General features: G+C 38.3%; 1 protein-coding gene across 11 annotated transcripts in view; it reads left to right on the top strand.

The window, feature by feature from the left end:
- The window catches only part of BBS9 (Bardet-Biedl syndrome 9), a 730,525-nt gene that overhangs the window by 361,924 nt on the left and 356,151 nt on the right, over positions 1 to 12,450 (top strand). For all 11 annotated transcript variants that reach the window (XM_021079336.1, XM_021079333.1, XM_021079330.1 and 8 more), the window contains one exon: positions 5,222 to 5,404. In XM_021079336.1, coding sequence (XP_020934995.1) covers positions 5,222 to 5,404 — 183 coding nt within the window. The remainder of the gene's footprint in view (positions 1 to 5,221; positions 5,405 to 12,450) is intronic.

Here is a 12,450-nt window from a genome sequence, read left to right as displayed (position 1 = left end):
ATGCTCGTCCCAGCTCTAAGCTTCTGTTTCCCCATCTGGAAGTGGGAGCCAAGGGGATCAATGATTTCTATCTCAGAGGGTAGTAATGACGACCAAATGATGATCTGGGGATAATAGCACTAGCCCAGTGCCTGTCCCACAGTTGGGGCTCAGTAAATGACAGCCATACAGCAATGTAATGGGGTTCTGTATGCCGCACATGAGATTTGGAGGCAGATTCAATGGTAAGTTCAGTGGTAAGTTTAGGTGAAGAAATTGGACATGTCCATGTTCACATAGTATGATTCATGTCTACTCTGCTGTTGCTGCTGCTGCTTTCCTGTAACCAATTTTAGAGCCTATCTTGGCAGCTGGAAGTATTTGGGATTAATTTCACACTCACTTTATGAGTTGAGCATTTTCCTGCAAGCAGCTCCCCGGGCCTCTGTCTCATTACTTTGGCATCAACTGATATGGCAGTTGGACAGAGATGTCCTTTGGGGTCTCCATTTTATTTGGAACCCCTTAATTTGAAAAAGCAAAACAAAGGCCTTCGACACATCGTGCTTGCAATCATTAGCATTTATTGTTTCCTAAACCCCTCCCTTTCTGTTGAGCGCCAGGGAACACACGTCTTGTACAGCCAGTGAGGAACACTGAAAAATCACTCTCCCTTGTTAAGCCCTAGCAGCTGGTTGGCCTCATTTCTCAGTTCCAGGTGAGCTGCGAGATCCTCTAGGCCTTGGTCAGACAGATCTAAATCTTGATGGGTCTAGTTTTTCCATCCTTTTTTACTATGTTAATTCTGCTAAATTCATTTGGCTCTCATGGAGAACAAAGTAAACTTGGCTGTTACGTGAAAAGCTAAATTGAGAACACGGAGCTCTGTTTAGTATTTCATGTTGGCCAGTAGGTCAGGAAGATTTTCCTTGGGGGTAATTTACATAAGGAATTGTTTATCCCACTTCTTTCCAATTTCTGTGACCATTTGGGGATAGCAGAGTCTTTCCACAATGACACAGAAATATATCCAGATCCAGTGAGACTGAAACTTAGAGAAACGGTACTTCTCCCAGATTGATGTATTTTGGGTCTTGCTCAGGAAAGATCCTGTGGCTTGGGCTGCTGTCTCACTAAGAAGTCATTCTTCCACCACAGCTGTGTTTAGCAAGTTGGGTGGGTCCACGAACTGACATGCTGTTACACTTAGTAAGAATTTTCCCTTGATAGTGAGGAACGTGCATAAAAGCCTTGCTGAAGTCCCATTAAATGCCCCGAATATTTGCAATGATCCAATGGCTGCTTAGAGCACAGCCTCCATCAGAAAACACCCACACTCAGAGTACTCTGTGGCTCCCCAGTACCTGGAGCATTACGTACACACTCTTCACCTTGACAAGTTGCTTCCTCTGCAACAGTTGCCCAGATGACCTTTTTTGTTTCATCAAATGCTCTTCCCAAACTGGAATGTTTGCTCCTTCCTGAAAAGGAAGCCTTTGTGTTTGTGCTTTTTTTCTTTTTTGTCTTTTTAGGGCCGCACCCGCGGCATACGGAAGTTCCCAGACTAAGGGTCCAGTCGGAGCCACAGCTGCCGACCTACGTCACAGCCATAGTAATTCCAGATCCAAGCCATGTCTGTGACCTATACCACAGCTCACAGCAACACCAGATCCTTAACCCACTGACCAGGCCCAGGGATTGAACCTGTTGTCCTTATGGATTTTAGTGGGGTTCATTACCACTGAGCCACAAAGGGAACTCTGTGCTTTTGTGCTTTAGTGCATCTGCTCAGGCTGTTTCCTTCCCTTTAGAAGCCCCCTTACTTGGTATCTATTCTTAAGGACAAATTTGAGGTGCCTCTTCTCAGTGGCATGGCGGTAAATAGTTAATAACTGGTTTTCGGGGAGGAACAGGGTGGGTGGGAAGCCTAACTTTATAACATTCAATGATTTGCATGGTGTAAATATCCACCATGGTTGATTTCAAACTTCTAGGGTGAGGTCACTTCTAGGGTGAGTCAGGAAGAGATGGGCAGTAGCCTCCCACTGCAGAGTGTTTCCAGCATATAGATGCAATAGGCATAAATAACCTCAAGGACTTAGATAATAGTAAAATAATTAGGAAATAGTGAGTTTTGAGTATTTATTACCTTTGTTTTCATGAACATTTAAGTTTCTATAATTTTTAGTAACGGCCATGTTCAACAGCTGGATCACAAAATTCCTGACAAATGAATAATCGGGGAGAAGACAAATTAGGAGTTTGGAATTAACATATACACACCACTATATGTAAAATAGATAAACAGCAAGGACTTGTATAGCGCTAGGAACTATACTCGGAAAGATTGGAAAGAATCTGAAAAAATATATATAAATAATATGTATGTATTATGTATACTTTTACTCAGTTATATATATAACATATGTATAAAACATAATGTTGTAAATTAACTATGCTTCAATAAAAAATTTTGAATAATCTTTCTCCTCAGCTGGTAGGAGCTATCTGAGCCCATTCTTTTTCCTTCCACACTCACACTCACTCGTAGTTAAGCACTTCCATAAGGTGCTTCAGGACGCATACAGACTTTAGAGGGAGAAACTCCAAGTTTGAATCCTTAATTTGCAGTTCCCAACGCAAAATGAAAATGCAGGGCCTTTGCTAAAAGATATAAGAAAGTGCTGTCAAAACAGTGGTTAAAATATAAAGCTCTCTCCTTTCTTCAGTGGCCTCTCACACATTTTCTAGTGGTGTTTTTACTTATTATTTAATGTCATTCCAAGTAAGGAAAAATAAAAATTTTAGGTTGTTAGCATGAATCTTACAATTAATCTTACTGTTGTGCAGTGCCAGTTTTAAATACGAATATGAGTGTATAATTCTGAGTCAGTGAGTGTATTTTTTCTGATCATGTCCATGCTCCATTATCCTACTGACTTCACTTACAAAGCACAAATTAAAAAATAAAATTATTAAGAATTTCAGGAGAGATAGCAGGGCATTAAACAAAGCATGGAACCCTTCTAAGCATAGGCTCAGCTGGCATGCCCTGTGTATAGTACTGGCCACATTCCCGCCGAACCTCAGAGGCCTCATCTATAAAATACAGATCTTGCCAACCAGGTTGCCAACCAGGAGGCATGAGGATTGAAGGCAGTGATACCTGTTTGGCACAGAGCAGATTGCTTGGCATACAGTCCATGCTCAATTAACTGGAGGGATTATTATTAACATAATAATCATCATGTTAGTGGCATTTTCCTCCTTAATGCTCTATAGGGTCTTCCCTACATTGTCAGTGTTCGCCTCCTTGACCTATTTTGCTTTCTCCAGTATGAACTCTTTGAAGGTAGAGATTAAATCCCTGCTGAGTTCTCTATAGTGCTTCCTGCAAATTCTTGCACATACCTGGCACTCAGGGGATATTTATCACCTTGATCTTTGTATGATTTGGTCTTATTGACAATAAGCATCTGTGTCAAAAGCATCTGTGGCCCCCACAATGAGGCTTAATTGGTAACATTCACAGGGAGAAAAAGAGTATAAACTTTGACTTTAACAGGAGTCAGTTGTAATCATGGTTTGGGTGGAGGAAGCAGATGATTCCAGGTGTTTTGGTTTAAGGAAAGTGGCCTCTCTGTCTCTTCGAGGGGACTTCTTAAAGTAATGGGGAAGGGATGAGTTCCAAGGCTCATTTGAGTAAAAGAGGCCCCAGGGATATTAACTCTGGCCCATAGTAATCTGTCCCTTAGCTAGCTTCTTTCACACTTACTTTCTGTTCTGCACAATTAGAACATTATTACAGTAATGCTTCTTTCCACTAATTGGTTTTGTATGTATGTTTCCTGTCCAACAAATTGTAAGATACGCATGGGTTATAGGATATCATGTACTTTTGAATGCAAATGCAAAGTAGCACAGTAGTAGGCATGCAGTAAGCAGTGCACTTTGTTGTGTTGCTGACCTTGGTCCAAACTCCCCGGGCTCCTTGTAGAGCTAATTGTGAATTGAGATTGCCTGTCATAACTCCTGCAAGTCCTCAACCAAGTGGCAAAGAATCCTGGCTTGCCTGACATTGTCAGGCAACTTCATTTACTTTGCCTTTCTCTAACCTACATCTCTTTTCCAGTATCTCCCAGACACTCTGAGGATTGCCCTCCTGCAGCCCCTCTCCTACATGGAATTTGGGAGACCACAACAGCTGTAGACTGTACTTGTTTGAATGATGATTTTTTAATAGGCCCTTTGGGCCAGTGTCAGTAAGCCATGAAATATCACCAAATGGATCATCTGCACTAGATTTCTGAAACTCATCTGAGCTCTAGTCCCTCAAGCTGGCAGGGACTTGTAGAAAGGAGCGCACATTGCTCTGGATTTTGCTCTTCCTGTTCTAGGGGCTGTCAGACGCCTTGAGCCTCTGGGCCAGTCAGTTCATTACTTTTAATGAGCACAAAATTCACCAAGACATTAAAATAAAATAAAACACCAATGGGCAGTCTTGGATGTTCTATCCAATTGTTACTTTAGTCCTTTTTTCCACAGGATTATTCAAGAGGATGAAAAAAAAAAAAAAAAAAAAGCCAATTCTACTGCCAATTTTATCCTAAGTAGATTTGGCATTGTAAAGCTAACACACCATGAACATTTTTTTCTTTCAGGTCCCAGTGGGCTGGTGCCTGACATTTGTGTTAAAAATGACATTACTGGTCAAATGTTTGAACATTATCTACCTTTTGGATGTGATAAAGAAATATTGGATATCCCAATAACATATAAAAAATAAAAGTCAGAAAGTTATTTTCTAAAAAGGGTATATTGGAGTTATTATTTTAAATTACAAGGCATATACAGTTATTTGATAAGAATTTTAAAATTGATCGATCTCTGTGACTGGTAATAAAGACTGTAATAATTGTATTAGAGGTTACTTATATTATCATATATTGTAGAAGGTGAATCAGTGGTGAAGTGGACATTGAACAGGGTCCCCATTAAGCAGTTTTCGTGGATATTTTCATCTCTTGGCCATATGGATTTGGAATTACTTTGGGCATTTTTTTTTTTAACGAAGGAAGTGAGCAGATGAATGATAACTTTTATTACTCAACATAGCTTGTGTTTGTGGAAGACAAAGTTCATCAAGTTGTTTTAAAGAAAAACAAGAATGTGCCAAATGTAATTTGTTGGGGGGCTCAAGCATTGTGAAATTATCCCTAACTGAAGTTTGTAATTCCTGCAGGTAATCGCTCTAGCAGATGCAGTAGAGGAAAACCAAGGCAATCTGTTCCAGTCATTCACCAGGCTGAAAAGTGCCACCCATTTGGTGATTCTGCTGATTGGGCTGTGGCAAAAGCTTAGCGCCGACCAGATTGCTATTCTGGAAGCAGCATTTCTGCCTCTGCAGCAGGATGCTCAAGAATTGGTAAGGATCCTTCAGTGGTAGTAGCCACCATTATAGAAAAGATTGCGGTTTTAAGCAGATGTCACATGGCTATCATGTTTTCTAAGGTATCATATAAAGGATTGGTTTTGATTTTTTTTTTAACCTAAATCCTGTTTTCCTTTTCTTTAAACCATAATAAAAGTGTCAAGTAAAGGCCTTTTTTTCTAGAGCTATTTTAAAAATAGGTATATAGTCCATTTTTATGTGGTATCCAGTCTATTTTTTATGTGCTTTTCAATCACCTAGAAGCCAGGGAAATAGTCATTTGACTGCCTGAGTGATGGCAGTAAACCTTCAGATTAGCTAATCCTTTCCTTTTCCACCAGAGAAAACAGTTCAGCCATTTTAATTTGCTCTGCATTCTTAAATTTAAGTGTTACTTCAGGGGTTAGTGAGAACTGAGGTGGCCTTGCTAAAAGACATGAATATTTTGTTATATTTATATAATTATATGTAGTTTATAAGCTCTTACTCTTTGCCCCTTTGAATAGGCAGTTTAGAACAAAAATGGGGAAAATGGGGGTTCATACCTGGAGTTTTGGGTGGCAGAGGACATAAATAAAAACATCTTAGATCCCTTGAATTGTTGAGGTATATGACCACCAGGTGCCATTATTGTGTTTCTTATTTACGAAGAAATAATATACTTGGAAATGAGACCCTTGAACTTATTTTTTGCATTGGAAGAAACCATTTCCAGAAAAACGTCATTTCAGATCCATTTTTGAACACAAATGGGAGAACATTACACTAAAAATAATAGCACCAAAAATAGAATATTGGGGTATTTACTAGGTACTAGGTGTTCTTTTAAGTTTTTCACAAGGATTATCTCATTTAATCTTAAACATGGACCTATAATGTAATTAAGGTTCTATTTTCATTCCCCAAATTTACATATGGGGAAATTTAGGCTTTGAGAGTTAAGTACCTTTCTGAAATCAGTGAGTGGTAGAACCAGTATTGCGATCCGAGTCTCTTTGCAACCAAAGCACATGTTTTTAACCTGTCTGCTATAGTTTAGCAAAGTCATGAGCATGATTTTGAAAATGATAAGCTTTTTCAGTTGAATCTATTTTTCTAAAATTGGGTGGAAGGATTGGCAGAGCAGAAGAAAAAAAAATCAAGCTATATTTTATATCCTAGACAAAATAGTAAAAATAAATTAGAAAAAAAAATTTAGAGTACACATTTTTTTAGGTTGATAATATTACAGCTACAGTTGACCTTTGGAAAGCTAAAAATGTACTCTGTGATAATAGAAAGTAAAGAGTAGAATGGTTGGGATTGTATTAATAAGAATAGTAATTATCACTGTCACTTATGAACTCTGAGTGAGTAGTCAAAAAGACTTGGGTAGCCTCAGATCCTGGTTCCACCACTTAATGGCAAAGTCTTTATGGTCAAGGCTCTTAACTGATCTTAATTTCTGCTTCTGTAGCTAGCTACAAGATGAAAACAATTATGTTACCTGCCCAAAAGTTTTTTTTTTTCCCCACAATCTCATATTTATTTTTGTTTGTTTTTATATAATGATTTTTTCCATTATAGCTGGTTTACAGTGTTTGTCAATTTTCTACTGTACAACAAGGTGACCCAGTTACGCATACATGTCTACATTCTTTTTTCTCACATTATTGTGCTCCGTCATAAGTGACATAGTTTCCAGTGCTACACAGCAGGATTTCATTGCTAATCCATTCCAAAAGCAATAGTCTGCATCTATTAACCCCAAGCACTCCATCCACCCCACTCCCTCCCCCTTGGAAACCACAAGTCTATTCTGCAAGTCCATGATTTTCTTTTCTGTGGAAAGGTTCATTTGTGCCATATATTAGATTCCAGATATAAGTGATATCATATGGTATTTGTCTTTCTGACTTACTTCACTCAGTATGAGAGTCTCTAGGTCCATCCATGTTGCTGCAAATGGCATTATTTTGTTCTTTTTCATGGCTGAGTAGTATTCCATTGTGTATATATACCACATCTTCCTAATCTAACCATCTGTCGATGGACATTTGGGTTGTTTCCATGTCTTGGGTATTGTGAATAGTGCTGCAATGAACATGTGGGTGCATGTGTCTCTTTCAAGGAAGTTTTGTCTGAATATATGCCCAAGAGTGGGATTGCTGGGTCATATGGTATTTCTATGTATAGTTTTCTAAGGTACCTCCATCCTGTTCTCTGTAGTGGTTGTGCCAGCTCACATTCCCAAGAATGCAGGAGGGTTCCCTTTTCTCCACACCCCCTCCAGCATTTATTTGTGGATTTATTAATGATGGCCATTCTTATGGTGTCAGGTAGCAGGATATAAGATTAATATTCAGAAATCAGTCACATTTCTGTATACTAATAATTAAATATTAGAAAAGGAATACAAAAATACAATACCTGATAAAATTGCACCCCCAAAAGTCAAATACCTGGGAATACACCTGACCAAGGAGGTAAAAGACATATGCTGAGAACTGTAAAACATTAATCAAGGAAATTAAAGAAGATGTAAAGAAATGGAAAGATATCCCATGCTCCTGGGTTGGAAAAATTAATATTGTAAAAATGGCCATACTAGTACCCAAAGCAATCTACAGATTCAATGCAATCCCTATCAAATTCCCTATGATATTTTTCATAGTATGAGAACAAACAATCCAAAAATTTATATGGAACCACAAAAGACCCAGAATTGCCAAAGCAATTCTGAGAAACAAAAACCAAGCAGGAGGCATAACTCTTCCAGACTTCAGGCAATATTACAAAGCCACAGTCATCAAGTCAGTGTGGTACTGGTACCAAAACAGACAGACAGACCAATGGAACAGAATAGAGAACCCAGAAATAAACCCAGACAGCTATGGTCAATTAATCTTTGACAAAGGAGGCAAGAACATAAACTGGGAAAAGGACAGTCTTTTCAGCAAGTATTGCTGGGAAACCTGGACAGCTGCATGCAAAGCAATGAAACTAGAACACACTCTCACACCATGCACAAAAATAAACTCAAAATGGCTTAAAGACTTAAATGTAAGACAAGACACCATCAAACTCCTGGAAGAGAACATAGGCAAAACATTCTCTAACATTAACCTTACAAATGTTTTCTCAGGTCAGTCTCTTAAAGCAACAGAAATAAAAGCAAAAATAATCCAATGGGACCTAATCAAACTGACAAGCTTTTGCACAGCAAAGGAAACCAAAAAGAAAACAAAAATACAACTTACAGAATGGGAGAAAGTAGTTTCAAATGATGCAACTGACAAGGGCTTCATCTCTAAAACATATAAACGACTTATACAGCTCAACAGCAAAAAAGCCAACAACCCAATGGAAAAATGGGCAAAAGACCTGAATAGACATTTTTCCAAGGAATATATACAGATGGCCAATAAGCACCTGAAAAAATGCTCAACATCCCTGATTATTAGAGAAAGGCAAATCAAAACTACCACGAGGTACCACCTCACACCAGTCAGAATGGCCCAATATGTTTTTAATAAGAATTAAATAAGATAATTGAGTAGAGTGGTAATCATTAGAAGTGATTTATACACTTTATGTATATTATTTATAGTTCTTACTAAAGCCATGAAAGGTAGATATTACTACCTTTTCATGGTGATTTGTCTCCTGGACTATACTTGAGGGCAGGAAGTATTTCTTACTGATTTTATAATTCCCAATGCCTGGCATAATGCCTGATCATAGCGCAGTCAGTGTTTGTTGGGTGAATGAATGGAGATAAGGGTGAAAGCTAACGGGAGGTGGCTTGGCAGAATAGATGTGGTGGATCCAATCTGGAGCATGAGGAAGCACAGCAGGGCCAACTGTATAATTTATGGGGCCCAGTACAAAATGAAAATGCAGATCCTTTGTTCAGAAAAGTAAAAAAAAAAAAAAAAAAAAATGCTAAAGTGCTGTTAAAATTGGTACTAAAAGCATAACTTTTAAATTTTTTCAGTCTCTCATCATGGTGTTTTTGTTTGCTATTTACTTACATTGTTCTAAACAAAGAAAAATTTAAAGAGTTACCATAGTGATGCAGTTTGTATTTTGTTGCTCATCCATGCAACCTGTGCTCATCTACTAACACTCTACTTTCAGCTTCCCTCTGAGTAAGGAAGGACTGAAGGAAAAGGAGCTCGGTATCACTCTATTTCCCTTTCCTTGTTATTTTCAGTGTAAGGGGTTGGATCATATAGGGAAGTTACAGGCGTCTAGTGGGTTTCCTTAGCATTTCTGTTTGAATCTATTGCCTTCTTTCTTCATTCAAAACAAGATCTGGTTCAAATGAAAAGCCTCTCAGGGCTGTCATTTCCTTCGCTGAATCAGTCTAGACGGAACAGGCCTTCCTCGTGCTTACTCTGAGTCTCCATGAACTCCCACTCATCCTGGGGCCACAGGAATTCTGAGCTCATGGGGCTGTGTGTGAAAAGGGGGAGAGAAGGGGAGTGCATATATATTGCACATGTTTTCCCTTTTCCACATGCTTTATTGTCTCATCAAACTTCATTTATAAAACACAATTTAAAAGGTAAAATTATTAAAAATTTCAAGATGGTGCCCACAAAGCATTAAACAGAGCCTAGGGCCCTGTGCAGTCACACAGCTCACATGCTCCTGAGGCTGGCCCTGAGGCACAGTTAGACCCAAAGGAAGAATTTCCTAGAAATAAACATTCTCAAATGTAGGAATTGAGTCCCAAGAGAGATTGTGGTATTTCCGACTCCAAAGATCTTTAAAAACAGCCTCATTTGCTGGGAGTATGTAAGTATGCTCATCCCTGAAGGCAGGTGGGTGGCTTTAACATCTTCTCAAGGCCCTCTTTTACTTGGCCTCTGTATTCTCTGCTGTCGTACTTCCCAAAACATGTAAGGGAAAATTACTTCAACTCTCTTCTGAATTTGGTGAGATTAGAAGGTGTGTGTACTCATTACGACTATTGAAGTCATTAATGAGACAGGAATTTGATAAAAACATAACTTGGAGAAGAATGAATCAAAAAAGACATTTTAATACTGCTTGTTATGCTGTTCATCTTTAATTAGGTTGTGGTATTCACTTTGGACTTATACTGTTGAGACAGCTTATATATCTTGAGAAAAAAAGGATCCTTTTTCATTCTTTAAGATGTACGCATGCAGTATGTGGTTTTGACATGCTAGTTCACAATCTCCCATATTATGCCTTTAGACCTCACAAATAAATGTTATGTGATGGGTATCCCGCTGAGATGTGAAAATGAAATATGCAAACCTGAAATAACTTGGAAGGAGGGTGAGGCAGGGAAGAAAGGAGTCTCTGACCAGAATGTTGAAAATATATCCCATATTGAAGTTATTATGATACCACAAAAATCTGAATGTAATTTAGACAGTTTGGTTGAGGGTGGATGGCAGAGCACAAGTAGGAGGGGAGAACTTTAGACATGTGGGCAGCATTTTCAGAAGAGACTCTCAGTTCAAGGTCAGATGTCCCTGCAGTATTGAGAGGTAAGAGAAAGTGTTCAGAAGATGTTTTGTTTATGGTTCAAACAGTAATGCAGAATGGTTTGTCATACTGGTATTGAAATGGCATGTGTCTCAAGGCAGGCTAACTACCATAGTTGACTCTGGAGCATTTTCTTAATAGCCTCATATTCACAAAGCAAAAATATTAAGAATTTATTATTGTTAATGAAAAGCAGTATTTTTAACACTATGTTATCAGTATTAAAAAATACCATCCCATTTGGAACAGAGTTCATCGTTGTTTTATTTGACCTATCTCTTTAGTAATACTTTTCCATTTTTTGCCACTTCTCAATACTTTTGGGGGGCAAATAAATTCTGGTGTTGCAGACTATTATACCTGATTTTTTTTAAGGTGCTGAAAGTTATATATGCCAAATGTGTTTTTGTAGGGGTATTCCCTTTTGCTTTAAGAAAAACATGAAGTATCCTCCAGAAAGAGCTTTTAAACTCAGTTCCATCTGTGGATTTGTTAATAAGGTACTATTCTCTTTTCTTGTGACAATGGAGAAGTTTTGCCTAAAATAATTTTTTATTAGAATACCTGAGAGGGAAATTCTAAAATGAGTTGTCTTCTTAATTTTCAGGTTAGTGGCTGAGGATATTTCAGAGTATTTGAATCCTCAGTGCAGAATTTAAATGTGCCTCTACTTAATCCTCTATCTACTTGAAGCTCTACTAAAAATACCATCTCTGCTTATGTCAGTGTAACTGGTTTGAGTCTAAGAGTGTTTAATTGTGATATTACACACATCTCCCTCCCCTGATGATGTATAGAAGCCAAAATCTACAAAACTATACATATCTCAGGATTGGCCTAAGAGAAGAAAAAAAATCTCTTATTGAGTAGCTGCTATGTTTCAGGCAATAGTCTAGGCATTTAGCATACCTCAGTCAACCAAACAGACTAGTACCACCCATCCTTCTGGATTTACTTCAACATTGCAAGCAAACATATTCTAGTCATATTCAGCTGTAAACATATTGTCTGTCTAATATGGTAGCAACTTGCCATATGTGGCTATTTAAATTGAAATGTAAGTAAATTAAAATGAGATAAAATTAAAATGTTAGTTTCTCAGTCACATTTGCTATATTTCAACTGCTTAATAGCTGCATTTGGTGAGCAGCTACCACCTTGGACAGTTGTGGATACAGAACCTTTCCATCATTGCAGAAGTTTCTATTACATAGAACTTTCAGTCATTAAGAAGAAAGGGGTTTTGTCAATTGAGTTAGTAACTTCAGCACATTTAAACAAATTGATGAAAACAGGGCGGGTTACTGACATTAAGTTGTGTCATGGTGTTTGCATTAGCAGCCCTTATGTCTGGCATTCTGGATCAGCCTTGTTGTGTGCACAATAACTGGATATTCTCCCAGGAACAAGAAACTTCTCTAGGGGATGTGTGCATTAACACAAAAGAGAAGCAGGAGTCTGTGTAGGGGCTACTCTTCCTGCTTCACATGGCCTTGGTAGGGGTTATAATCATTATGAACTCTTTCCTGTCAACC

The sequence above is a fragment of the Sus scrofa genome, chromosome 18 (genome assembly GCF_000003025.6).
Source record: "Sus scrofa isolate TJ Tabasco breed Duroc chromosome 18, Sscrofa11.1, whole genome shotgun sequence".
Taxonomy (NCBI): domain Eukaryota; kingdom Metazoa; phylum Chordata; class Mammalia; order Artiodactyla; family Suidae; genus Sus; species Sus scrofa.
The sequence above is the reverse complement of the archived record's forward strand: the minus strand, read 5'-3'. Positions and strand labels throughout refer to the sequence as shown.